Here is a 27,952-nt window from a genome sequence, read left to right as displayed (position 1 = left end):
TAGGAGGGGATCTCTGTCATTGTCCCCGAGGGGTCTGAGTGCAGGCCGCCCCAAAGCGGGGCCTGTGGTTATGCTCAGTAATAGTTACTGAAGGGACAGCTATGCAGGAAGGAGCCTCGGACCCTCCTCTGTCCCCCTGGGAGCAGGAAGGAAGTGTCCCAGGTGAGGGGTGCCCCCTGTAGCAGGAAGGGGACGCCCTCGTCACTGGGGTGGGATGTTCAGATCCGAGAAGGCCGTGTGGACGATCCCGTACTTCTTACTCATCGACCACCCCAGTCCCGTTAAGAGGTCCTCACGGTCGAAGCTCCCCAGGCTGGATGCTCCCTGTCCGTCAGTTCCTCACAGAGTCATTGTCGCCTGTCTGAACAGTGTACATGCCACCGGCCTTGGGCCGTTTTTAGGTCAGAAGGTCACTGCTGGGCCTCCAAGCATGGGGCTTGCCCCGGGGAAGGGGGCGTCCTCTGGGAGCCCTGGGGGTGGGGCTCAGGGCCGGGAAGGACGGGGGAGATTCCTGTCACAGCGGGCTCTCCCGGGCCTTCCCGGGACCCCCAGACCCAGTGCTCCCCCTTGGAAAGACAGCTCAACACTGACCGCAGCGTCTTCCTATTCTAGCCATCGAGAGGTGGCTTCCAGACCTGATGATGTGTCACAGGTGATGCTGTTTTGCTTTTCCTTATGGGTGTGGGATCCCGGGACGGGTCACACATCACTTATCGCTGCTATAAACCCCCACCACTAACCCGCATCTGCTTCAAGTTCCACCAGGAATTTCCTTGTCTCCCTTGGAACTTCTTGTCTGTTTTTTCTTATTGGGAGAGGAAGTCTATTCTTTCCCAACATGTTCTCTGACTGTCCTCCTTCTCTCTGAACCTGTTGCCTGGCATCCGTCCCGCTCTCCCTGTGCTCCCGGAGCTGCTTGCTCTGTCCTAGCAGAGCCTGGGATGCTTGCAAGCTGCTCCTGGCACCACCTCCCTGTAGAGCTCTGGTCTTTCCTGCACAGCCTAGACCGCCTGCCTGCCCCTCCACTCCTGGTGAGCTGCGTCCTTGCGTCTTCTCTCAGAGCTCTGGGGAACCTTGCTGCCAAGGTCTCTGAGAACCGATGTGCTGCCATTCAGGTCTTTGCTCCTTGCATCTCTTGACCCCTGTTCTATGTGACTGGTCTTCCTTGCTTTCTGGGCACACACTTCATTGTGTTCAGTTTATCTCGGAAGAAACTCACCAAGTAACATACAAAAATAGGCACATTTCTAGATGATAGATTATTTCTGCAATCTGATGTTGGGTCAAAAAATTAGGGTAGTGTATAAGAAACTCTACAGAATTGCTGTCTAGACAGGATGCATTGACTGAGCCTCGTGGACGCTGCCTCCCTTTTCCCTGCGTCCCCATCAACATGGGTGTTTTCCACTGTCGCTGTGACAGATGGGAGGAACACCTTGCGATCTAGTGACGGTTCTCACTCAGGTCCTGAATGCCAGCTTCCTCATGCACCTTGAAAACCCAAACACCACTGTCCGTCGCCTTCCTGCAGCCTGAGCTCGTCTCCTGGGCTGCAGCAAACTACCACTCACTTTGTGGCTTCCGACAACACAACCTATTCTCCGTCACCTGCAGGTCCAGAGCCCAAAGGGAGCCTTCGGGGAATAACATCAAGGTGTCACAGGGCTGGTTCCTTCTGGGGCTCTGGGGGAGAGTCTGTCCATTACTCTTTCAAGCTTCTGGGGCACCCGTGTCCCCGGCTCCTGGTCACATCCCCCCGACGTTCCTGCCTCCGTCCCATAAGGACCCTGTGATTGTACCTCACCATCTAATCACGTCTGCAGAGACCCGGGTTCCAGGATTCGGACGGGATATTGCCGGGGGCGTTGCAGCCCACCATGCCTCTCGAGGTACTGGTGCCCAGAGCCTTCTACTGGGAAAGCCTGTCTTTCCAATCCGCGTTCTCTCGCAGGATGACCCGTTACCACATCCAGCTGTGGATCTATGAACACCACTCCCAGATGTGTCCTCCCACGCAGACTGCAGCCCAAGCTCCAACAGCGTATTTGCCAACCCTACAGCTCACTGCCTGTGCGTGCCTTCTGTACCTCAAACCAGTGTCCAACCCTGAACGAGTCCTCTGCCGTTCCTGCCTGTTTCCTCCTTCCCCGGCCTCCCAGAGGCAGCAACGGGATTTCAATGAATCAGGCCAGCAGGCTGAGCATGGCTGGTCCCGCTCTGCCCAGCAAGCCCGGGACTCCCCTCTAAAGAGGCACACCTTGTCCTTCCACCACCAGGACTCTGATGGCCCTAGACCGCCGGGGTCCCTGCCGTGCTGATCATGGCGTTCTCAAACTCCTGGTGACCTCGCCTAACGGTTTCAGAATTTGACCTCAGCTCTCCCACAGAGGATGCAGTCCTGCTTGAGTAAATCCGAAAGAAGAGAAGAAGGGAGAGAAGGAGAAACCCGAGAGACTTGGATGGGAAACAGAGTCTATGTCTCCGTTAAGACAACCAGGACAGGAAGCTTGACAATGGTGTCATTGTTAGGTGGAGAGAACCACTGTGGACACGTGCTGGCTGATCAAGTTCCTGCTGAGATCTGTGGCCTGAGAGGAGGCCAACCACGAAAACCCTCCTCCCTCAACTTCCAAAGGAGCCACGTGCCCATCTCAGGCTCGTGGCACAGATCCTCCCAGGATCGGAGTGGGGAGCCCTGCCTCCTACACAGGGCATCCGTGCTCACCCTACCCCGGGAGAGGCAACTGTTCACCGTCCAGGCAGGAGGCAGTAAGGGCCCACAGCTGCCAGGCCTCAGCGGCCCACCGGGCCTGGCACAGGGTCGGGCGGCCTCTGAAGGTCGAGGTCCTTTTCTAGAAGACTAGGAGAGGAGAAGGCCGGAATCAGGAGAGGGTGACTGTAGCTGGCTTCTTCTTCCTCAACACGCACTCCTCCTTGTCCTTTCTAACTGGGGGCCGGGGCTCCTCCTCATGAGGACCTGAACGGGTGACGCTTGCTGGGGACGGCTCACGGAAGCCCGGCGCAAACCCAAGGGCGTGGGAGCCGCTTCGCTCCTGGCACTTGAGTGGGCACTGAAGTGCAGGGAGCGTTTATAGGGCGGCAGCTCCAGCCCAGCACCACCGGAGTCTCGGTCCGGGGGGCAGGTCAGAATCCTCCAGGCTTCAGACCCAAGCTGGTGGGACGCTGTCACCGGTGTTGAGCCTGATGATAGTGTCCAGCTAACAATTTCCCAGAAAAGCTGCTCCGTGGACGTTGCCCTGATGGTCCGCACACTCTCCGCCGGTTCCACCGTAAGAATGAGAGCACTCGCAGTCCTGGGCATCACGCTGGTGGCGGCCTGCACACACGGCTTCTTGCCCTTCTTCCTGAGAGGCAAGGACCTCCTGTGGGGTGAGTAACAAATAAGTATCGTCTTTGGCCTCATGAAGCCACTGTCCGCAGCCGCGGAAGCCGAGCAGCGTGGCGGCTCCTGAGAGTCAGGGGAGACCCGTTCCGCGTTCCCTTCTGCGTTCCCAAGAAGGGAGCGGTGGTTCTGGCGGGCGAAGGGATCGACACACGCCTGTCTGAAGAGTAACTCACGTCCTCTGTTAATGACACTCTCCCTTTTACCTGCTTGAGTATTTGAAAAAAATGTCTTTGGGAGAAATTGCTTATTCCTTTGCTATGAAAACATTTTCTGTGAATGGTGTGCGTTCCGGAGGCAGGTGCTACGGTGTCAGGTGGGGTTGAGAAAGGGCTGGGGTGGTTAAAGTGATCACAGCTCAGACTCTGCTTTTGTTTGGCTAAAAAAGAAACAAGAAGAGGCACCGAACACCTTGAAGGGATTTGACTCGAGCAGAATGTCGGTGGTGCCTCTGGCTTCCGGCCCCGGGGACACAGACCGCCCCCAGCAGGCTCCTGCCTCCCTGCAGCCTAGCCTGGTGGGGCTTTCTGCGGACCCAGGCCCTTCACACCTTCCTCGGGAGTGGGAGGACCCTCGTGCTGACAGCCTCCGCCCCACCTCCTGGGGAAGCCCCACTTTTCTCAATTCCATGGAACTTGGGGGCTTCGTGACAATGTGGAAAGTTGCACCAACGTCATCACAGACTCCTCTGCCCCCTGAGAAAGCGCCCAGCACATCCCAGGCAGCAGGAAGCTGGAGGCAAGTGCTGGGCACAGAGAACACCGGCCTGCACCTGTTCGGCTTTGCACAAGCCCCTTCCCTCGATACACCTGCCACACACAGGACACGGGGGATCGCCCGTCACGGTGACCCCTGACATGCTGCCCGTGTTGAGTGCACTGCATCTGGACGACACCGGGAAACAAAATCAGACGCACATTTCAGCACGCCTGGGGGGAAGGTGGTCTCATCTCGCCCACGTGAGCCTACCGTCCCAGTGCCCGGGATGTTGAGCAAGCGTCTTGTCAATTAGTTAATTTGTCCTTTTATTTCGTACTTGTTAAGGCCCTGGTCCTTAAAACCACGGTAACAAAAGTCAGGAGTCCCGTGGCTCATCGTGACGAAGCGGTGCCGTCCGCCGGCACATCAAGCCCGCCGGCAGCACGTCGTTGGCTCAGAAATCGCAGCCGACAAATCGGGACGTGCGATCTCTGCAGCGTCACTAGGGCACAACCTTATCACTGCCCCGTCGGAGGGTTTGATTTTCTTTTTGCTGAAACCTGGAGTAAGCACATAAATCACGTGCAGTGCAGCATCCGATCAGAATGCTGAACATTGGGGGTATTTTATTGTCAATTGGAATGTTTTGCGGCCGGCTCATTAATAGTTTACGAATTACTTTTTTAGAAAATATTTCTCTCATTGGGTTTGACTTTACACTCATTAATATAAGAGATTGTTTTTCCCAGTTGACAACGAGCTAACAGCAGCTTTCACTGGTAAACCTTTGGAAGATTCTTGTTACTGGTCACATTTCACGGTCTCCGATTTAAGTCATGAGACTGGTCGGTGTTTTCCTGGGTTTGCGTTCTTATCACAGGACTGGGGTCTTCAGACTGGACGCGCCGAGGAGAGGTGTCCAGCCTGGCTACCTGGAGGTGGGCTGCCTGCGGGCTTGCAGCCGGGCATCTCTCCCCAGTGCGTCCAGTCTACTCATGGCCCCAGGAGGGCCCCAGAGACCCATGTCCAGTGTCTAGTCACCCCTGGGAGGGCCCCAGAAGCCTGAGTCCAGGGTCCAGTCACTCACAGGAGGGCCCCAGAGGCCCGATCATGTCCAGTTGCCCCCGGGAGGACCCCAGAGGCCCGCACCCAGTGTCCGGTTGCCCCGAGGGGGGCCCCAGAGGCCCAAGGTGCAGCTGTGTCCACGCTTAGTGTCCTTCCGGGTCCTTCCGTGGAAGCTCTGCACACAGGACTGAAGACCGGCTGATACACAGTCAAGGACACATGTAGGTCCTGGACACGCATACTTGAGGGTCAGGCTGTGGCCTGTAGCAGTTTGGGGGGCGGGAACGAGGCCAGGGGACCCTTGCACTTACCCTTGTCTGACTCAGGAGAAGCCCCAGAGTAGGACCCAGGAGGGGTTAGCTCAGAGAGGAGTAAACTGAGGCATCTGAACTTTCTGTGTAAGAATGAGTTGGCCGTGGAGGGAGATATCATTTTTGCTCCAAAATGCACACATGGCCTTGTGGGTCTAAGAGAGAAGGCTGAGCCCCTCTGCAGAGCCTGAGGAGGGACTCACGGAAGTTGCGTCTTCGTCAGCACGGAGGGGGATGTGTGTCCATTGTTTGTGCAAAGTTGAGACTGATGCACGAGCATATTTATGGGAAATGTTCCCACAAGTTACAGCCCTACAGAAAATAAGGTGCGAATAAGCAGCGGGAAGCAGAGGCCCCGCCCACAGATTGGGAAATGAGGGATCCAGCGTCATGAGGGAACGTGCTGAATGAGGGAAGTTGGCAAACTTTGTTCCAGTTGTTTGGGTTTCGGCAAAGAGGGATAAGGAATATCAGGATCCAAACACAGAGCTCTGAGCAAAACCAGCTCCTGAGTCAGTCGGCGGTGGCACCGGGGGCCCCGCATGGTTTCCGGCTTCAGAGAAGGAGTATCTCGGCATTCTTGTTTTAAGTGTTTTTAACAAGCGCTCTCTGGGAACGGTTGACTTGCCGCTTCTTCCTGAAGCATGGTGTCCACTCGCATAATGGCTTCACAGGCTCTAGCCCTCCGACACCTGAGATGATTATGTCCCGGGGAGAACTTTCTGGGGGGACCGGGACCGTCTTTAGAAGGCTGGTGACTTCAGATTGGACAAGTCATGGAACTCTCCAGAAGTCAGTGTTCAGAGCTGAGAAGAGGGCAGGTTTAGAATCGCGAGGTCTGTGGTGCTGACCGAGCCGCCGCATGAGGCTGACCAGCCCTGGAGGGAGGAGCTAAGGTGGAGAAGGGGGTGCAGGGTCCGTGAAGGAAGAGCAAGCCCGCCGTCCCATGCAGGACAGAAGAAACCGAGCAGTTGTCATCTGCACTGTGGGGATTTATAGGACACACACTTAGTCCTTTCGACACCAGAATGGATTTCTCCCCCTTTCTTGCTCACAGGTCCCTAAACAGTAGTGGTTTCCCGTAATAGCGGCAGGCCTTAAAGATGCCTTTGTTATGTTAATAAGGACACTTTGAAAGCCCTGAGGTCACCCAGGGATGGGAGCTGGTGGCCAAGAGCACCAACCATGTGATCGGAGGGTCAGAATTTTGCAGGCCCCCAACCTGGCATCTGGGCAAGGGGAGGGACTAGAAGGTGAATCAGGTGCCAGTGGCCAGGGACTTCGCCACTGTGCCTCTGTGATGAAGCCTCCATAAGAACCCAGAAGCACTGGGTTCAGAAAGCTGCCAGGCTGGGGAATCCGAACATTCCTGCGTGCACTGAGCTGGCCCCGTGCGTCACGGGCACAGACGTGTGTTTGTTGTGGGGCCTCACCCTACATGTCTCTCCTTCTGGCTGTTGATTTGCATCCATGAGTAAACTGATCAATGAAAGTGTTTTCCTGAGCTCCATGAGCCCCCCAGCAAATTAAGGGAGCTGAGGAGGAGGTCCTCGGAACCGCCTCGGTGTAGACTTTGGCCAGAAGCGTAGGTGTCAGCCTGGGGCTTCGACCAGCGTCCTGTGGGCCTGAGCCCGCACCCCGTGGGTTGTGGTGCCACCTCGGGTTGTGCTCGGACTGAGTGCAGTTCTCAGCCAGCCGGTCGGCGTCTGACAATTGTGTTGTGTGCGGGGAACCCCCCTCCCACACCGGAATTGGGTCCCGGGACCCAAAAGCCCACCGACGCAGTTCCCTCAGGCACTGGAGACGATCACAGCTGAGAAGAACACTTTTCTAGGTGAATGTTTTCAACACCAAAGTATGTTTCATATACAAAATATGAAGAGAATAATCTGCAAGCCTGTCACACTGACTCTAAAAATTCAGTAAAGCTTTGTAACGAGACTGGAGCACAGGACGTACGCGATCAGAGTAGCTTCAATGACAATGCATCGATGGCGATCAATAGTAAGAGACGATCGCCAGCAATGGCTGACCCCACGAACTGCCGGTGGCAACAGTTGATTTTTAGGTGACCGCCAACCCCAGGACCAGCCACTGGCCTGAGTACTGAAAAGACACAAACACGGAGAAGCTGCAAGCCCTTAAGGAAGTCATGCAGGCCAGACGTGCACACAGGTGGCGGGAATGAAGGCGCAAAATGCTTTTTCTGGTGCACAAAAGCCACGGCGTCTCGTGAGGAGCAGCCAGGTGAGCTGGAAATTGAGGTGGAACGGCTCATAGGATGAGAGGCGCCCTGAGACCAGAGGACAGGCTCCGGGCCGATTGTGAAGGTCTGGGGTCCGAGGGAGCCCGCACTGCGTTCTGTTATCCCTGGGGGTTCTCGGCTGCCACCCGGACGGCACAGACCGGAGCAGGTCTTTGTTTAAGGAAGGTCGCTGGACGGTGAAGGCAGACTCAGGAAGGCACTGGCCACCGTGGCAGGAGGCGGTGACACGGGACAAGCCGTTTTCCAGGAGGTGTTAAGAGGAAGTTAATACAATAAGGCGAAAGAAGGAGAAAAAAACCCCGTTGCTGAGTTTGTCCTCGGGCCCCTGACTTGCTGGGTGACTGGGGACACCAGCGCTTGCAGGGAACAGGAGAGCAGGTCATGGGTTTGGGTTTCAGGAGAGGAGTTCCAGGCGGGGCTGGCGGCCTGGAAGAGGGTGATCGGAGGGCCACTCGCTGTGGCCGAGAGCGCCGGAGACAGGAGCAGAAGAGCCGCTTCCTGCGAACGCTTGGGTTTGTAGGACCCTCTGCTGAGAGCTTCAGAAATCACTGGTTTCACCCTCAAAATAATCCTCCAGGTGATCAGAAGTGAGAAACCGGGCGGGGAACCAGTTTCAGAGGGGCTCCAAGGTGTCACCATGGGGCGCAGGGTCAAGTGAGCAGGGCGACTGTTGCATTCGGCAAGTAAGGGGCCGTGCTGGCTTTGGGGATGAGGATGTGAGCCGCGAGAGCCATTAAGTGGGTTTGGAGGGGAATCGCAGGTGCACTGTGCCCCTGCTTTCGTGGGCTCTCCCCTGGCCCTGCAGGTCCCAGAGAGACTCCCACAAGCCCAGCTTGGTCCTTGGAGCCCCTGCCTGTTCTGTGGGTTTGTGCCTCCTTCCCGCTGGCCCCTTATTCACATTCCACAGCGAGAACCTCAGCTCGCCAGTTGGGGCCCCGCCAGAGCGGCACCTGCTTCACGGTGCGCTCCCTAGACCCTTGTGGACGGAGGGTCACCTGGCACTCAGTGGCTAATCGCTTCTCCCAGAATCCCAGGGACGATCCACATGGAACTGTGTCTTTCTTCTGACACAGTCGGAGTAAACGGGGAGGCGCGGGGGGCAGTGGAGAGCGTGTGCTGCTGGCTGAGCTGGGCTCTGCCCGGCGGACCTGGGGAGTCTCCTGGGGTCTCCGGCTTCGGCACCTGCTGTCCCAGGCTCTGCACACCCTCCTCACAGTTTAGAGGCTCTGTTTATTCCTGCAACAAAATCATTAGTGACGTTTTAGGAGAAAGGGCCACCTGCCAAGCGTACTCAGTACTTTAATAGATTTTCTGGGACGTGCTGTGCCCACTTCATCCTGAATACAGACGTTTCCTGTTCTAAAAAGAGTTGACTCTCTATAAAGGTGTATATGTTTGAAAACATTCTGGTAATCCATTTATTTTTACAAATAAATGCATTTCCTTTGATAAAGTATTGATTATGCAAAAGATATGTTATAACAAACTACTTGCCTGCGTCACCTTATTCATTTGGAACCTCACAGTTTACCCCAGAAATGGAATCGTATGTCATTCTAGTCTGGGCTGCTCTAACAAACTGGGTGGCGTAGAAACAGGAGACAGGCACTTCTCACGCTCCGGAGGCTGCAGGTCCGGACTAAGGAGCCAGCAGATTCGGTGTCTGGTGAGGCCGCTGGCAGACGCATCCCTGCGTCCCCACCGGCAGAGGCGCTCGGCCATGTCTTGTTCGGGCCCTAATCCCAGCGTGGGGGCTCCACCTGTGCCCGTCGTCACATTGTCACGCTGGGGGCTAGGCTTCAATATACGAATTTTGAGGGGATATGAGCATTTAGAGCAGAGGACTTGTTAAACATTTCAAGCATGAAATAAAGTAAAATGAGAGTCTTGTCATAGGAAACTGCTGGCATATTTAAGTAATTTATTTTTTGTTACATGCACAACTTAAAATAGGGAAGTATTATGAACGTACTGCGTCACTGGTTAGGGGACAAAGTACTCAGGGTCCTGTGGAATCGCCAGAGGTGGTCTGGGCAAGCGGGAAGCAAGAGTGACCAGACCGCGCTTGGAGGCGATGCGAGCCTGTGGGTCCCTGTGCCCCTCACGCTCCACGGGCTGTTCTGCTGGGGGAGCTCGTGCCCACCGTGAGGTGTGGAAACAAAGCCAGGACCCCACAGATGGGGCCCAGGAGCCGTGTGCTTGTCGCTGCCTCGCGCTGGGCTCGGTGGAGGACACTGAACGTGGCAGAGGGTGATTGCGCTCGAACCTGCCTCACTGTGCGGTACGTTGGTTCCACAGGGCGGGACGGAGACTCTCCTCTCATCAGCGTCGTGGAAGAGAGCAGGCGCATGGTGGACAGTGCCATCTACCACACCATGAGGAGGTAGGCTTTCCGCGGGGGGCTGGGGGCAGGGGCGGCATGGGTCACTAGGGGACGGTGCCCAGGCTTGCCCCGTTTATTTGGCACCACGGGTCCCGCACCTCCCACTTTATGAATCAGGAGCTCACGTGCGTTCATTCACGTTCCTGGTTTCGTGGGCAAGATCCTGAAAGAACCGATATTCAGTCTCAAACTCTGTGTCTGCGGAAGCCCAGAGCGAAGCACGGTGATCTCTCCAGGACTTGGTACTGCGGTCCCAGTGGCGGGCGGGTGTCCCGGCGGCAGGGGGCTCAGTAGGGAGGAGCCACGCAATCAGAGCGGGGGCTGGGCTGGAGGACACCACATCACGCAGGGTATTCGGTGCAGGATTAAGTCCACCCATCATTCTGGTTTAAGTCATTAAGAAACCCCTTGATTTTAAATATATACTTGACATCAATATTGAGGCCACTGTGGTCTCACATGAGATGTTTGTAGAGCAAACAAACAGCTACAGAGCAGGTCTCATCCTCACAAGCTTGTTTCATTGGCAGCTAATAATTGATTATATAATACAATAATTACGTGAGCTCTCGCTAGGGACGTGGCGTCCACGTGCGGTCACGGCAGCCAGAGCTGCAGCGTCCGCGCGGCCCGAGACCCGGTCCCCAGAGCAACGCACGCCCCTTCCCTAGACGCCCGGATGCCCCGCGGGCGTCCCCCGGCCCTGCGCTCACAGACCCACTCTGTCTTCACAACGGACACAACCTTCACTCACTTGATGGGGAGCCTTCCAACGGGACGCACAACGCTTGGTGTGGCTGGTCTGGCTTTGTCCCTGCGGGCTCGGTGGCTGTACATGGGGCTCTGGCTCCAGACTCCGCACCATTGCTGCGCTTGCTGGGGGTTTGTTCTCACTTGGGATCGAGGGGGGTGCATTCACAGTCTTCCTGTTAACTCCTGCTCTGACAGTTCTTCCCAATTTCCAATTCTAATTCTGCTTAACTGTACCTATGATGGAGGCACATCCTGAAGTCACCGAGATGAGTCCTCCTAGTCCGGGGTCACCAGCTCTTCTAAAGCTCCCGCCCCTTCCCAGACACGCCACTGGCCATGGGGCACAGGACCCACACCTTTGTAAGGGACGGTCCGTGTGCCTGCCTTTTGCCCTGGAGACAATGGCGTCCCTGTTACACAGGTGGTAGGACTATTTTGAGGAGGAAGACACTATCTCTGCCTTCCAACACTGCGCCCTCTTTTTTAAGTAGCCTTCACGCCCAGTGTGGGGCTTGAACTCAGGAGCCTGAGATCAAGAGTGGGGGCTCTGCTGAATGAGCCCACCAGGCGCCCCTCAAAGCTGCCCCTTTTCTAAGCATCCTTGTGAAGGTGGATGAGAACAAAGACCATCAGTTTCCTTTGTCTCACAAGATGTCGAGAAACAACCCAGAGCTCTGGAGAGTGTCCCCCAACAATATCTGCCCCTGTGTGTACACCACCCTGGCCTCTTGCAAACTTTTGCACGACCCTGTCCCTCCAGTGACCGCTCCTGTGGATCTGTGCAGCAGGGCTGGGACCACATCCGTTATCCCACATCCTGTTCACTGGGTTCAGCGGCTCCCCCCATGACTCCAGGCTGCAGGTGAGGCAGGCCCTGCTTTCGGCATCCTCCCAGCTGCACAAACAGGTCCATTGGGTTCTCCCTCAGCAGACCTCTGCCCTTGGCCAAGGTGTCACCCCATGCGAGGGGAAGGGTGTCCGCCATCTCAGGGCCCCCAACCCAACTGTCTCATCCATGGGTCTGCCAGCGAGCTGAGGCTGGCCTGAGTCTTCTTCCTCTGTTGAACTCTGAGGACAAAGAAACGGGGCACCTGGGGCTTAACTGCCATTGTCAGGGCCACGGAGCTGCTGGCTCATAAGGAGCGAAGGCGGACGAAGGAAGGCATCACGTCTCAGTCCTGGTGAATCTCATTGTACAGAATTCCCTACCTGGAACACCAAAAACATGGCCCCAAATTTGTTTTACCCCTTTCTTTCATGGTAATAGTAAATGGAAATGCAAAAACGGGGAAACCAGTCAGAGAGGAAACCAATCAGGAACATAATCGGTGAGGTCTTCTGAGGTTTCTAGAAGCTTCTTCAAAAAATCTACCTGAGACCAGTGTCAAAAAAGAAGGAACTGAGGCTGCAAAGCAAAGTCAAAGGACCTTAGGCATTCGAATCCAGGAGACGCAGCCTCAGGAGGACCCGGAAACATGCTCTGAGGGGAGGCAGCGTTTATACGGGCGAAGCCACGGGCGTCCATGCTTGTTGGGAAGAACGCTGACCCGTGGAGGGGAAGTAACTGCCGCGAGTCTACACAGGGCGGCGCGGGGCCGGTGCTCGGCGCTGGCTTGCAGGCCAGAGAAGTAAGCCTCATCTGAACTGCGTGGTGCGGGGTGGCTGGCACCACGAAGCTCATGCCCATCGGGGCCGGGGAGCCACCGACGCGCTCCCCCAACAGCCTTCCCCACGGCTCCACCGGGCCCTCGACACTCCTGACCTCATGTCCAAGCCACTCTTCCCGCTAGAAACGCCAAGGGCTTTTCCTCTTACATGTAGTTGTTTCTCAATAGGATTAATGAACTAACGAGCCATTTGCTATTTGCTTACTAACCACAGAATGAATTACTACATTTCGTTTTTTCTTAAAGATTTTGTTTATTTGACAGAGAGACAGAGAGAGAAGTAGCAGGGGGAGGGGCAGAGAGCGAGATGGGGCTCCATCCAGACCCTGGGATCATGACCTGAGCCAAAGGCAGGCGCTTAACCGACTGCGCCACCCAGGCGCTCTGGATTATTACATTTCAATAAATAATTAAATGTCAACAAAAATCCCCCAATAATTGCATGCTCATTTAATTAATTTATTATTTATGAAATAATAAAACATGCAACCTGAGTTATCCAAATACAATAATTTCTCAGTATTTTTTATCCTGATTGTTGAAAAGCTTCTAAAGCACCTTGTGTTCTAAAACCACAGTCCATGCAGCATGTGACGTCGGCTTCTTTTGTGAATTCTTCTAAAACCAGAAGAAAAATCCAATCTGTGGGTGCATGGTGGTCACTGGAAGGATCGAACACCTTTACTATCTTCATCCCGCAAACATGCGTGAGACCCATGACCTGGATACAGGAGTCACCCCTGCCACTGGGAGGCCGCCTGGTGGACGACGGGGCAGCTTTGTCCCTGCTGGTTTGAAATAGAGAGAGACAGGCACACAGGAAAGGAGAAAGAGGCAGATGGAGGGCAGAGAAGGCAGAGGAGGAAGACCCGGAGGGGAGAAGGGAGAAGGAGAGTAAAGAGAGTCAAGGAAGGACGGTGCCATGAATTGACCACATGACCCGTGTGCCCAGGGCCAGGACCCCACGTGTTCGGGGCTGTTACCACACACGTTCTGAGCTTTGACCCCACGTACTCAGGGTTATGATGCCTGGACTCAAGACAGTGATGCCACCTCCAGGGCTGTGACCCTACATCGTTGACCTTCCAGTGCAGACACTCAGGGCTGAGCCCACCAGCTGGGGGCTGTCGACCTGTATACTGAAGCCTAGGACCCCACGTACTCAGGGCTGGGATCCCTCATGCTCGGGGCTGGGACCCCACGTGCTTGGGGCTGGGACCCCTCAGGCCCGAGCTGTGAGCCCAGATAGTTGGGGCTGTGACCCTGTATCCTCGGGGCTGTGACCTCAGGTACTCAGGACCATGATCCCAGTTTCCCACGTGCTCTGGGCAGTGACAAGGCTCACCCTGCCCTCAGGGCTGGAAGACACTGGCTGTGTGCAGTGGCGGGGAGGCTCCTGGGGGTCCGGGTACAGGCAGCAGTCAGCTAGGTGCAGGAGAGCATTCCGGAACAGTCTCTGGAGCCAGACAAACCAGCCTAGGAGTGTGAGCATGATCTCCGGCAGCAGGACAGGAGGCCATGTTCTGGGCTGAATGCTGGGGCAGAGCAGTGAGGACGGGTCGTGCTGCCCTGCCAGGGGCTCACCAGCCCTCCGTGCCAGGCTGGAGGAGATGCTGGGCCTCAGGATCACGTGTAGACAGGGACCTGGGCTCTGGGCTGGAGGTGCTGGTGGAAAGTGGCCCAGGTGAGTGAGTGGACAGGTGAGCAGATGGTGAGCCCAGAGGCCCGTGTATTGGGAAGAACCTCTGCCACCTCCCTGCGGGTCCCACTGATGATCCCAGAGAGGGAGGGTCCTGGATGCCTCCAGTGCTCACTGACTTGCCTCTAAGGGCTGTTGACTATTTCTTCCTCACGCTCCCAGGAGGAGCCTGTGCACAGCCGTGTGCGCACAAGCGTCCCCCGTGGGCCGGGGCAAACACTCCTCTCTCCTCGATGCTTCGGCAGGGGAGAGGCGGTGATGCTGGGCAGGCTCTGGGTCTGGAGATGGACACAAGAACCAAACGCTTGTATTAGTCTACATGGCACGGTGCCAGGCCGCTGCCAGTCTGCCATGGCTCTCGTCCCCGGGCGCTAAACCCTCCCTGCCTGGTAGCATTCAGGTTTGCTGGAAGTTCAGACCACGTGCGGCCCAGTGCCCCCACCCCTGCGACTGCCTTGATCCTGTCCACTGCGGACATGAAGACGGTTCTGGGCCTGCCGGGCGCAGAGGAGGACCAGGGAGCATTATGGTGTCAGGAGTAGATGGCTGTGTGTCCCAGAGACCCAGGGTAACGATGGGAGCCCAGATGTGATGCGGGGTGTCCTCACACGGAGAACTCGGAGCCGGCGAGAGCCCACGTTCCCCAGATCTGAGTTCAAAATCAGGTATAAGAGGGTAGGTCTTCATTCTTAATAGCTTACTCACATCCTAAAGCTGCGGCCTTAAGACAAATTGCAGCTGTGGCCCAGGGGTGTGGACGTGACCCAAGCCAGGACCCCTGGCGTCCTCACGAGGTGGCTACGGGGGGAAGGTGACCACAGCAAAAGCGTCTCTGTGGGGAGAAGCCCAGGAGCCTGAGGGACCTATGCCAGCAGCCCAACCTGCAGTTGTCCCCAGCCCGTGGTGGGACCAGAACAGCCAGCCCCACATGTGGACTCCAGGACGAGGGGCCGCCCACCCCGGAGACCAGGCTGAGGCGTGGGAGGCGGGCACTTGAGATGCAGCCACCTGGAGCCAGGGCCAGGCAGGGAATGGTTTATGTCCACAGTGCCCTGTGGGGTCACCCAGCAGACAGGACCTTGGACAGAGGAGAGGGCAGCACAGCCTCACCTTGGTGCCTTTGGGGTGCCCAGGTTGACAGGAAGCCCGGGGAAGCAGTCCAGGCAGGAGCAGCCTGGGCCCCGGAGGATGCCCTTCCATGGAAGCCCTTCTGTGGGAAGTGCAAGAGGGTCTGCCGCCAGCCAGGGCAGGTCTGGGCTACGGCAGGGCACTGTGTCTGCAGGAGGCCAGGGCAGAGGGGCCAAGAGCAGGGGCTGATGTCCTTCAGTCCTCGCTCCTAGCTGGGCCAGCCCAGGTCTGGACGTGAGGACGTGTCTCGTCAGGCTGCTCACCACAGAGGCTCCCCGGGCTTTGTCTCAGTTCTGTTGGTGAACACTGGGCTCCCGTCACTGTGCCTGTGTACGTGTGTGTGCACATACCCATAGAATGAGCATGTGCATGTGCGTGCACACTGGTGCACACAGAGTCACGAGGGTTTAAACAAAGCCCCAAGAAGGATTCCCTCCAACAACTCCTGGGACCTGCAGAGTCTGAGCTATGGAGGGGGTGGCCCCCTGGGTCATGAACTGTGTCAGACCCCAGGCCCCTGCCATCCTGCTCTTGGGGTCAGGGCAGCCCATGCAGGGTTCAGCACGTCGCTCTCTGAGTAACAGGTGTGCTCCCTCCAGGGGGTGGAGGGAGGGGTCTGCAGGTTCTCAGGATGTCCGTGCATTAGGACAGCCATGACTCTGAGCAACTCTTGGATGTTAGCAAGTCAAAGTGAACATAGTTACAGAGCCCATTCTGCCTCTGAACCTCACAAAGGGGCTGGTCCGGGAAACCAGGGCCACGCCTCTCAGCCCTTAGCCACTTGCAGTTGTGGCACCAAGACGATGAGCAGGAGTGTGTGGTGTGTGCCAAGGACGGCCGCGAGGAAAGCACGGAGCAATTCACGAACTGGAGCTTGAGCTGGAGCCGCCCGGGCTATTGTGGCATCGGACACTACCGGCCTCTCTGGGCGGGACGAGCTCGGGCGTGCAGGGGTGAGGTTTCTAATGGAGGACAAGGTTTGTGCGGGAACCTCGTGGGGGCCTTTCTCCATGGGGGCTGTGCCCACAATGCACATGCATCCTGATGCGCTCAGGGGTCACCCTGGGGCAGAGGTGGAGGAGGAGAGCACCTGCTTACACCTGTGGCTCCTGGGCCGCCGGCCCCAGGCTCAGGATGTTGTGGCTCCCACCCCCAGGGTGGTCCTCACCCCACGCGCCTGTCTCCCTCATTCCCTGGGAGGACTGGGGACTGGCCTCGGGCCATCCCCTCCCTGGCTCTCTTCTCCTGGACACCTTTGTGGCTCTTCTCCCAACGACCACACTGGTTTCTGCATTTAAAGGTTTCTCCTGAGGCAGAACACCTTTCTCAGCCATGGACTTTTGTTGAATGAGTCTGTTTGTCCCCAGAACTGGCAGACTGGGCCACAAGGTGGCATGAGTCTGGCCACGGGCATAAGGCCTGTTCTTCCCTCTCTGGAGGGGAGACCGGGAGACCTCCTTGCGCGTTCTCAGTGCACAAGAGAAACGAAATGAGTGTGTGTACTTCCTGCACTCACACTCCACTGTTCGGGGTGACCCGTGATGGTCTCCTGTCCTCACGGAAGAAGCGTGGCGTCGTGCTGAAGATGCTGGCCTTACAGCCCGAAGACCGACGGCAGGTGCAAACCCACTGGGCCTCCGCATGGGGCCTGCTTTCCTCCTCGCCAGCGTGGGGATGGCGCGCTCTGGGTCAGCGCTCAGAACTCCTGCACAGCCCCGCAAACAAGCGCCATTCCCACAAACCGGAACACGCAGGAGTCTTTTATGGTATTAGAGACGTGATTCAGAAATTGCTGCTGATGGAAGCCGCACTAGACACCATTTACTAATTTCCCGTCCAGGGTCCAGACCTGTTTAAAGAGATATGCGGACACGAATTCATGTCCTCTCCCCACACGCTTGCGAGGCAGGACAGGTTTCGCACGCTGATGTGCAGAGGCTGAGATGAGGTTCACACCCTCACCCGGCGGACCCCGTGGCCCGCTCTGCTGGCTCTGAGGCCTGTGTGGGAAGCCCAGAGACCCCGCACATGCGTGTGCACACACATATGGCGTGTGCACACATCACCAGGAAGCGTGGTTGGGAACCTGGTCCCAGAGGCAGAGTAACGAGGTGGGAGCTTGGCCACTGCAGACTCCTGCGGGGGTGCAGCTGCCCGTGCGGGCTCCATCCCGAAGAGAAGCGCCCAGGCCCTTCCCTGAAGTGGCTTTTCAAGCCCACCTGCGCTGGATCCAGCCTCCGCGCCTGTGGGGACGTGGCCCCTCACGTGGCCGTGTTCACGAGGTCTGTGGCCTTGGGCTTTGTCTCGGTGGTTCGTGCTGGGACGTCAGCGCTCCGGGCTGAGGCCTGGGGACGGGGCTGCAGTAGATCTGTGCCCCTGGAAGGTTCTGCCAAGTCTGCAGCGTCACAAGGAGCAGATCTCAGGGCAGCCGGAGGGGCTTCCCGCCAGCTCCTGGCTCTACCTGGGGCCGCGGGGGGATGCCAGTTCGGGCTCCCTGCCCCCGGGCCCCTGGCCCCAAGATGCTGTGAGCATGTGGGCTGGAGTTGCTGGAATGTGAGAGGCCGGGTATGCAGGGCGCTGGGGACAGGGCATGGCGCTCCCTGTCAGCGCGGTTTCAGGCCCACCGCAAACGGCGCTGTTGGCCTGTTCTGCCCTGTGGGATTGATTCTCTGACTGGAGGGGGAGGGGCTGGCTGGCGAACACTTGGCCCCAGGGGCTCAATAGGGCTGCATGTGCTCAGGGCCCCTCGCTCACCCGCTGGAACACAGCAAAGTCGTCTAACTGGATTTCGGTGAGAAGGTTTATCTCACCCAAGTCCTGTCCCTCTACCGCAGTCCTGGTGGATGGCCTCCAGATACGCCCTTCTAGAACCCGCATGGTGCTGGTCCCTGGCACGTACTCCGCACCGAAGTGAGTAGTGATTACGTACAAAAGCAGCCGTCTACCAGTAACCCGCTTTATGTCTCCTCTTGTGCTGCAGAGACCTCAGCAAAAGAGAGATCCCATCTCCATCACGGCTTCTGTCTTTCTCCAAACTCCCTGAGCCAACCAGCAGAGCCATCTCCCGAGCGGCCGAGATCATGGAAGCTTCCGTGCGGGCCCTGAAGACAAGAGTCTACGGGAAGCTCGGGCGATCTCGGCCACCCACCGGTGAGCCCCTGAGATGCCTCCCCCCCCCCCCCCCGCCCCGAGCAGCGGCCCCCGAGGGGCAGACCCCAGGGCTGGGCGGGGAATGCACGGGCGCTTCTTGCTCGGCTCCACGCTCACTCTCAGGACAGACACGGCGGATCTTTAACCACTGCTCGAACAGGCGTGAGATCATGTCTGGGTTCGCCTGGGAGGTACCTGTCCCTCTGCGGGGTATCGTGGTGTCCAAGAGCGTGGGGAGCTGTTTGCAGGGCTGTTCCAGGAGGCGCGGTCACGTGGGAGCAGCCTGGGGCAGGTGGCAAGGATGGCGAGCCGCTCTCCGCTGCGTGGCTGGGGCCTTGTTACGTACTCCAGGCCTTTGAGAACCGGTTTGCTCGACCCTGAACTGGGGACAATACTGGCTGCTGGCAGAGCAAGGCAGCCTCTTGGTGCAAGACAGGGCACTGCTGCCGCTGTGACCTCCGGGTGGTCCGTGGGTCTGGGATGGGGAACTAGAAGGCAGGGTTGTAAGAAACGGACTTACCCAGACTGTTTCAGTGTGGTGTCTCGAGCTACTTGGTCTCTGAGTTCTCCCACCGAAAGAGCTGTAGACACTTAATGCCGACTTAGCCTTTATGTCTTTTATTTACTTTTATTTTCTTTAATTTATTTAGACTTTTTATTTAAATCTACTTAGTTAACACATATGGTAAAACTGGTTTCAGGAGTAGCATTCAGTGATTCACCACTTACCTGCAACACCCAGTGCTCATCCCAATAGGTGCCCTCCTCGATGCCCATCCCCCATCTAGCCCATCCCCCACCCCCTCATTCCAGCAGCCCTCCCTCTGTTCTCTAGTGTAAAGAGTCTCTTATGGTTTGTTTCCCCCTTTCCCTTCTCCCCCATTTCCATATGTGCATCTGTTTTGTTTCTTAAATTCCACGTATGAGTGAACTCATGTGGTGTCTTTCTCTCACTGACTCATTTCACTCAGCACAACACCCTTTAGCTGCATCCACATCGTTGGGAATGGCAAGATTTCATTATTTTGATGGCTGTGTAATATCCCATCATACATATATGACACATCCTAGTTAGCTTTTAGAATAAGATAGGCTTAGCTAAGTCAGGACTCACTAGAATTCTCAGATACCACACTTAACAGGTTCAATAGACTTCATAGCAACCAGCGGTTCACTGGACATGGTTTTGTTTCAAATTGTGGGGTTGAGCAATGTTTCTAAGGCCAGTCGTGCATGCCCAGGCCCTGTCCCGTTGTGTGTGCATGGACCCCTGGCCCCAGCACCTGCTCCAGGGTCAGTGCCCTTGCTCAGCTGCTGGGGAGGCAGGCGCTTGGGGAGATCAGTCTGGTGGGTTTGGTCTCCCCTGAGACGCAGAACTGAAGAACCAAGAACCTTTGGTCTGATTTGTTGAATAAACAGCAACAGAATTGGGGAAATAAATATATAAATAAGCTTGCTTTCTGGGTCTGGGGGCTCGGAGCTCTGACTTGCTTTCCTGAATGGTCGCAAAGCAGACCAGCGAGGAAGCACGTGGGGATTATTGAGAGCAACTGGTTTGAAGGAGAAGGAAGCCCTCACCCCAGAAGAGGCATGGCGGACGTGGGAGTCCCCCGCGCAGAGGCTGCGGCCCTGTCTGAGACCGCCTTCCCTCCCGCGTGTACGGCCGCAGGCACGTCATTACAAACGGCGGTTGATGCGCAGCTGTTTCTCCTCAGATGTCCTGCCGGAAGATGTGCTGAACACAATTGCGAACGTGTCCGGATGCCTGCCTTACATGCTGCCCCCCCGATGTCCAAACACCTGCCTGGCCAGCAAGTACAGGCTCATCACGGGCGCCTGCAACAACAGGTAGGTGTCTCCTTCGGGTCTGCTCCGTCTTCTGGCAGCAGCTGGGCTGCAACAGTGTTAGAGGCCGTCCCGAGGGGGGCTGCAGACCACCTGGGGTCTTCTCCCGCCTCTGAGTGCCCTGGACCACCCCACCTGCCCCGCCGCATTTTTGGGTGCCCCCCTGACGTGACCCCATCGACCAGTGTCACCTGGACGCTGCCCCACCCTGTCTGCAGGTGTCCCTTAGACATCTGTCCACACCATCCACAGGTGTCCCCTGGACGCTGCCCCATACCTTCCACAAAGTGTCCCCTAGGGTCGGGTTCTGAGAAGGCCCAGGAGCCGTGGGCTCGACTGGGATCCGAACCCTGAGAAGGATGAGTGCTGAGAAATGCGGCTCCATCAGGCCCAGACGTCCGGGTCACAGGTGGAGGACGACCACGGGGCCCCTGATGCAGGTTTGCACCAGAGCAGCCACCCAGGTACTGGAGGACAGCACAGCTGTGGCCCTGTCCCCAGGGTGGGGCTGGGAAAAAGATGGCAGCCCTTCCTTCCTTCCTTCCTTCCTTCCTTCCTTCCTTCCTTCCTTCCTCCCTCCCTCCCTCCCTCCCTTCCTTCCTATATTTATTCAAACGCTGAGCACCCTGAGCCAGGCCCTGTGACACATGCTGGGGAATACAACAGCTCTGTCCTCACAGAGCTGATGGATGGGACCACGGTCCCCAGTGGGTCCAGCATAAACAGGACTAGCTCCCATTTTTATTACAGAGTTTCTCAGTTTGAAGGCTAGGTCCTATGATGACTCTGCTCCCGGACCAACCAGAAACGCAGAGCAAACCTCAGAATGAAACAACACGGTGCGGGCCATGTGTCTGGTCACGGGGCTCACGGGGGCTGCTGCCACCAGGCGGGGGCACGTGGTCCAGTCTGCAGTTCAGGACAGAGGGTAACACCTGAGTGAACCAATCACCCAGGATGCATGGGATTCCCGGGATGTCCCACGTCCCCTCCTACACTCTGTTAAAGCCACTGCTCACGCCCTCGAGAGCATCCCCTCTCCAGTCCTCTCCCCAGGAGGGCTTGGGCCCCTCAGCTCAGCCTTCCAGGTCCGTTCTGTGGGGGCAGGATGTCCCCCGGCCCAGCCCCAGGGAAGCCCCGTCCAGAGATCTTGTCTCGGCCCCTCTCCTGGCCAGGCCTTTCTCCTCCGTCCACTGCTCGCTCCCCAACGGTGGTGGGTCTTCCTGGGGCACAGGCTGCCGAGGGTGGGGGTCCTCAGTGCACACGATACCCCGCTCAGGGGCTGCCCCGGGTCGTGTCTGTGCCGCACACGCCCACACGTGCGTGCTTTCGTGGCCCGGGTCCAGCCCGCTCCGCAGTTTCTGTGCGACACCCCCGGCATGTTTAACCGCGGTTTGTTCGGATAGAGGGTCTAGAGGCTTGGGACGGCATTTCTTACCTGAGAGAGCGCGTTTTCCCTCTGGGTAGTTGCGGTTCTTGAGCTGAGTCTACAGAATTGCCGGGTTAGAGCGTCATCTTATATTTCCGTTTTGAAGGCACACGTGTCATCAGCAGGACGCTAGGGTTGCTATTCTTTTGAGACTCACCAGTGGTCAGACTTCGTTACAAGATTTCCAGGAATTCAGTCTCTGAGACATTGGTCTTTACCACCGTGTTATGCTTTGGATTTTTTACTAAAATTTCTTTCTTGTTGCTCTGGGGCTTGTTTCCCTGTTGCTGTCTGTCTTCTAGACGAACGTGAATGCACAGGGGGCTGTTTTCTGCTTTCTCTTTCTTCCTTAATGGAGTCGCCTCTTCCCCTGTTGCTGCTTCGGGCAGGGAACCACGGGCTCTGGTCCTGCGTACCGGCTGCCTGTTGGCCTTCATTCTGTCTTTAAGCCAAGTGTGATTTGGAATTTAACTGTATAACTTCCGAATTTCCAAAGGGGGGATTGAAGAGACTCCTCCATTTCTACTAGATTCCCTGCAGTGTGGGGTGGTGTGTGGGCATCACATGCGTGGGCTGTGGCTTCGCACGTTCGTTTTCCCTTTGCTGAGAGTAGCCAAGTGCTGAGATCCACCCCATGAAGTCAGTAGCCGGAAGTGGAAAGGAAGGATTTCTGCGGTGTTGTGTGCAGGGCGTGAGTGGCGCTGCACGTGCGTTGCGTGCATGAAAGCAGGTGCAGTGCGTGTTTTCGGGGGCCCTACTCTGCTCTCAGGAGCGCTGCCCTCGGCAGCCCCTCAGGTCCCACATCTGCCCGGGTTTTCTGGGCGTGAGTATGTGGGCGTGCCTGCTGCTGTCATCCTTTACAGTAAACTCGGATCTCAGCGGGGCTGCTGGATGCGGTAGTGAACACTTGATGACTGTCGTTGGCGTTCCGGGCCCTGTTTCTGCCTCGTGCAAGGGAAGGGTACTTACCTGGAAGAGCTCGTTCTGGTGTTGGACAGACAGAATTTCCACAGGTCCTCGCGTGCAGTCTACAACCCCGATACTGTAAGCGTTCCCGTGATTATCACCACCAATGACCGGACAGTATGTGACCTCTGGGTTCTGGGCCCAGTATTAGCCACAGAGGGCCATAAACGTAATTCCACGTGCCTTTTCCTGCAAGCAGGACTCCCACCACCAGGCAGCTGTGAAGTACTCAACTGTGGCGATGGCTGAGCCTCAAAATTACAGCAAAATTTTCCCGGCTCAGGCTTACCGTCAAGTTAACGATGACTGTCCGCAAGCCTGGCCCTTGGCGTCTCTAACCTGTCCCCAGATGGGTGGGGATTACAGACAACGTTTCCATCCACACAGTGACAGAGACACCACCTGTCACTGGGCTCATCTGCTTCGTGCCCAGGCCTGCCAAGTGGGCGTCCTGCGTGGCCACACAGGCAGAGTGGAAACGGCCTGGCAGGCTGCAGGACGTCACCCAAATCCGTTACGTGGTGATGCTGCTCGGAGCCTGATCCTCGGAGAATTCCTGACCTCAGGACATGTGAGTCCCTAGAGGAGGTGATATACTCTGCAGGCAAAATCTGATTCATGCATTTGAGCTACAGGCCGAACCCCAGACCTACCTGGGTGTAGTGTGTAATTTGCTGTGTATAAAATTCTGCATTAATTTGTCGAAACAGCTGTCAAAACCCAAACTAAATTTGGGATCTGTCTTCCAAACGTGTGAACACGTGTGGGTGTTTGTCTGCCCGGCACCTGCAGACTCACCCACCAGCTCCCTTTCCCTCTGGACACCTGACGCGTGGTCGGTTCTCCTCATTTGTGTTTTGATGTAACTCGTGAAACCGTCTGGCCGAGGTGACAGCTTGCGGGTCTTACCGGAGTGGATGTCCTTACAGAGCGGTCTCCCGCAGGCTTCAAACTGTAGCCACCAGACAACAGATACAGGCTGCTTGGAGCCCAAGCGGCACGAAGGTCGTTTACAATACTGGCGCTTGAACCGAAACAAAATGCCGCCCCTGAGGCCCCAGGACGCTCCTGTGTCTGAGGAGAAGTAGATGTTGCTGGTGTGGGTTTCCTGCGTGAAATACGTGGAACATAACGTGGGTACAAATGACGCCAGAAGAGTTTGGGGAGCACATTGAGTCCATACCCATGATGGAAAAGCACAGCATTGACCAAACCATGTGCTCGCGGGTCTGCGCCACCTGCCGTCACGGAGCTCCAGCCCGAGGCCCACGCACCATGGGCTGAGCTTCCTTACGCTTCTGGCTGCCGGACAGGGCATCAGGCACCGTAGGAGCCATGCTAGGTCCTGGGCCACGTGGGGACCCTCTGGGTCTTCATGTACCCCCACAGCCGTGCTGCCCAGATGCACACCCCTTGCGGATAAGGGGGTGGAAAGGATGCGCTACTGCAGAGGTCGAAGGTCCGTCGCAGTTTCCCCCAGCATGTGACCCTCTGCGATGCTGCTTCTGGAGCAGGCACCACGCACAGTCCTGGTGCTCCCATGTCCGTGGCCAGGAGGACACCCATGGGAGCCTCCCAGCATCCACCGTGGACTTGCATCCACATCCCGCCAGGCTGGAAGTTGGACCTGCCTCTCTCTTTAGAACCCGGGGTGTCATGGCATCCAGGGTGCCTGGAGCCTCTAAGAGGGGCTTCCAAACATCGCAGCACCAACCGCTGTGTCCTTGTAACCTCTTCCCCGGAAACGCTCCCGTCCGCTCACTCCGGCTGGCTTATGGCCATGTCCCTCACGCGGCCAAAACCCAAAGCGAATAAACCAGTGATGTGGAACTAAACGTCAATCCCGTGGCGGGCAGATTCTTCTGACACGGGAGTGACGTCGGAGGCCTCGTGGGGAGGCCATGTGAAGGTCCACCAATGGCACCAGCCACGCTCACCTGGGCTCCCGCAGGGCAGGCTGGGGCTCTGGCTGTGAAGGTCAAGTGCACAAAGGCGAGTGTCCTGCCCTCGCGACAGCCTGCAAGCTACCGAGGTAAAAGTCAATCAGCACAAAAATCATGGCCTAAGCAGTTAAATGAACATTTCATTACTTTTAATGGAGTGAGATGGCACCTCCCCCCAAGCAGCGGAATTTCAGTGAAGACAAACCAACTGTAACAACCTGACCCTTTGGGAAAGCGCACGTCGGTCCCCCCACGCTGACTTACTGCCACTAATTAAGTCTTCCGCTGTCCCAGGTCATTCTACAAACGGAGCCGCTTGCGTGCGCTGGAGATCAGTGAAGGATTGATGATAGAATTGTGCCCCAGCCACTGTCCCTGCAGACGCACCCGAGCCCCCACCCCGCCTCCTGCTAGCGCGTCCCTCCGGGGGGCTCCTGGCCGGGGCAGCGGCGGTGTGAGCGACACAGCGGGAAGTCCTTTCCCCGTGTCCGGAGCTGTGCGGCACCATTAGGAGAAGCGCAGTCCGTTCTGTGTGTCACAGAGGCCACAACTGCGTCTCGCCTTCAAATGTGCTGACCCTTCCTGCCCAGAGCAGAAGTCATCTCCGCACACACGGTTCCTTTCACTCTTAGGCAAAGCTTCTAAGTCAGTCACATTTATGGAAGTATGATCACGTATGTGGTGTCCTTAATCGTGATAATAACGTGTCAAAACAAAGCAACAGATTTTTAAATATTTATATTTCTGAATGCTCCAAAAACCTTACAAAATCGTTCAGCTTGTCATGCTTCTCTTAGACTTCACTACTTTGATGTTCCAACTGTCTGCACACCGGATGCCTGAGAACTTGTCAAAGAAGTCTAGATCCCAGTCTTTTCCAACTCTAACCCTTTGGCTGCGTGGCCCCCTGAGCCCGGACACATGTCGACCACACGCCTCCAAACTGGCCTCACACACTTCTTTGCAAAGACCTGCCACGACGGCACAAACGCCCCCGCTGCTGGGTGTTCCTGCGTGGATTTGGTTGACAAATGCCAAGGGAAGGTGAACACCATAACGATTTTATACCCAAATTATCTGTTTAAAAAAAAGCACAAATTTTTCTCTAACAGAAAAATTCCCATTTCTTTTTGCTCTTTGAACTGATATTTCCAGTCTAGTTCATCTATCATTTTTTTTCCAAATGTAGGATATGTTACGGTTACAAGTCTCACGTTTGTTTCCACAGAGACCACCCCAGGTGGGGAGCTGCCAACACAGCCCTGGCGAGATGGCTGCCGCCTGCCTACGAAGACGGCATCAGTGAGCCCAGAGGGTGGAACCCCCACTTCCTGTACAACGGCTTCCCACTGCCCCCGGTAGGTGCCTCCACACACTGTGCAAAGGGCACTGGAACCCGGTCCCCGTCATGCTGCCAGACCGCCCGCCGTCTTGGAAGATGCCAGCCTGCTGCTGAGACCAGGCTCCGGATGGCGGGCTCCAGGCAGCGTGCTCACAGAGCCCCGTCCTGTCCAACATCACGGCACCTGTGCTCGGCGGCTTTGCGCCCTCCCTGCTCCCCAGCTTGGGAGCTGAGGCGTGGAGAGATAAAGTCACCAGTCAGTGACTGGGACGGTGCAGATTCAGATTAAGGCTTGTCTGACTCTCTGCTCTTCACAATCATTTCGATATTTCGGTAAAGATTTATTTATTCGGTGAGGGGCGAAGAGCAGAGGGAGAGACAGAATCCCAAGATTCCCCGCAGGTCCCGGAGCCCGATGTTGGTCTTGATATCACAACCCTGAGATCATGACCTGAGCCAAAACCAAGAGTCAGTTGCTTAATCGACTGAGCCAGCCAGGTGCCCCTCGTTTTGGCATTTTGAAATAAATTCCTTCATCCGTAGGCAGAGGGAGATGTGTATTCAAAGGTACTTAACGGTTAGGTGATTCACTCACTCATGCAAAATGATGATTGCTGTTTTACTCCCAGAAGCAAATTATTTGCTAAGCAAACTCATATCCAATCCAATGATCAATTGGGTTAAAAAGTGGATATTTTGCCCTCAATTTGACTACTTGCTTCCATGAATAAACTAGTCTGCCTGGTCTTATACTGCGTGTGACCATGGACTTCTCCAGAAATAGGACAGTAATGGTCTGTTCAGCATGAGCGTCCAGGCTCTGACCACACCAGCTTGGGCACCAGTACGCCATCCCCAGGTTCCCCTACAGAAGCGATCAATTTCCCTGGGCCCTTCTTGCAGATGGCCACTGGGCAACGCACGTGCTCCTCACAGCTGGGAGCCGCGTCGGGGCTGGTGGCTGGCCTGGGGGAGGGCACGGCCCCTCTGCCTGTGGTCGTCCCCTGTACCTTTCTGCAGGTCACTCTCAGTCTACATTCGACTGTCCCTAAAGGAGGAAGTAATACCTTTCCCATTCTGCTAGATGCCAGGCCTGTCCAAGGCCCAGGGCTCCCTGAACTCTCAGTGTTAAGGGACTAGGATTCTGTAAACCCGTATTTGCCAGAATTACATGGCTGCTTGGAGCTCAGAAATCTCTAACATGGGCTGGTAGGTTCCTGCTCCTGCTGAAACCACTCCAAGTCACCATCCTATGGTTCTGGAGGTGAGAAGAGTGACGTGGGTCTTGGGGCTGCGACCAGGTGTGAGCGGGGCTACGGAGGACCCTCTTCCCGGCCCCCAAAGCCACATCCCCTCTGACCACAGGTGGGACAGGCTCTCAGATTTTAAGAACCATGAGATTGTGATGGATCCACCTGGAGCCCCAGAAGAGCCCTTGTCTCAAGGTCCTCAGAGTAATCACATCTGCAAACATGTCCAGGCCTGGGAACAGCCCTCGAGGCCCCCGGCCCTGCCCTCTGAGTCATGGCCATTATCACACCAATGGCTCCCCGTCCCGTGAGCGAGCGCCCCGATGTGGGGCTTCCCGTCCCGTGAGCGAGCGTCCCGATGTGGGGGCTCCCCCATTGTCCTCTTTCTCTGCAGGTATCCATCCCACAGGACATGCTGGTCTCTCTCACCAGGTCCGGGAGGTGACAAGACAAGTCATCCAGGTCCCCAACGAGGCCGTCACAGAGGATGACCAATATTCTGACCTCCTGATGGTGTGGGGGCAGTATATTGATCACGACATCGCGTTCACACCTCAGAGTACTAGCAAAGCTGCATTTGGGGGAGGAGCTGATTGCCAGCTGACCTGTGAAAACCAAAACCCATGTTTTCCCATACAGGTAGAATCTTAAAT

At 56.5% G+C, this 27,952-nt stretch overlaps 1 protein-coding gene across 1 annotated transcript in view; it reads left to right on the top strand.

Moving 5' to 3' along the window:
• Positions 1 to 27,952, top strand: part of TPO (thyroid peroxidase) — a 69,796-nt gene that overhangs the window by 16,989 nt on the left and 24,855 nt on the right. Inside the window, 5 exon segments of the mRNA XM_057309259.1 lie at positions 10,043 to 10,127; positions 18,355 to 18,524; positions 20,240 to 20,372; positions 25,936 to 26,065; positions 27,732 to 27,938. Of these exon segments, the coding sequence (XP_057165242.1) occupies positions 10,043 to 10,127; positions 18,355 to 18,524; positions 20,240 to 20,372; positions 25,936 to 26,065; positions 27,732 to 27,938 (725 nt within the window).

Source organism: Ursus arctos, unplaced genomic scaffold, assembly GCF_023065955.2.
Source record: "Ursus arctos isolate Adak ecotype North America unplaced genomic scaffold, UrsArc2.0 scaffold_8, whole genome shotgun sequence".
Lineage (NCBI taxonomy): Eukaryota > Metazoa > Chordata > Mammalia > Carnivora > Ursidae > Ursus > Ursus arctos.
This window is presented reverse-complemented; position numbering and strand designations above follow the sequence as displayed.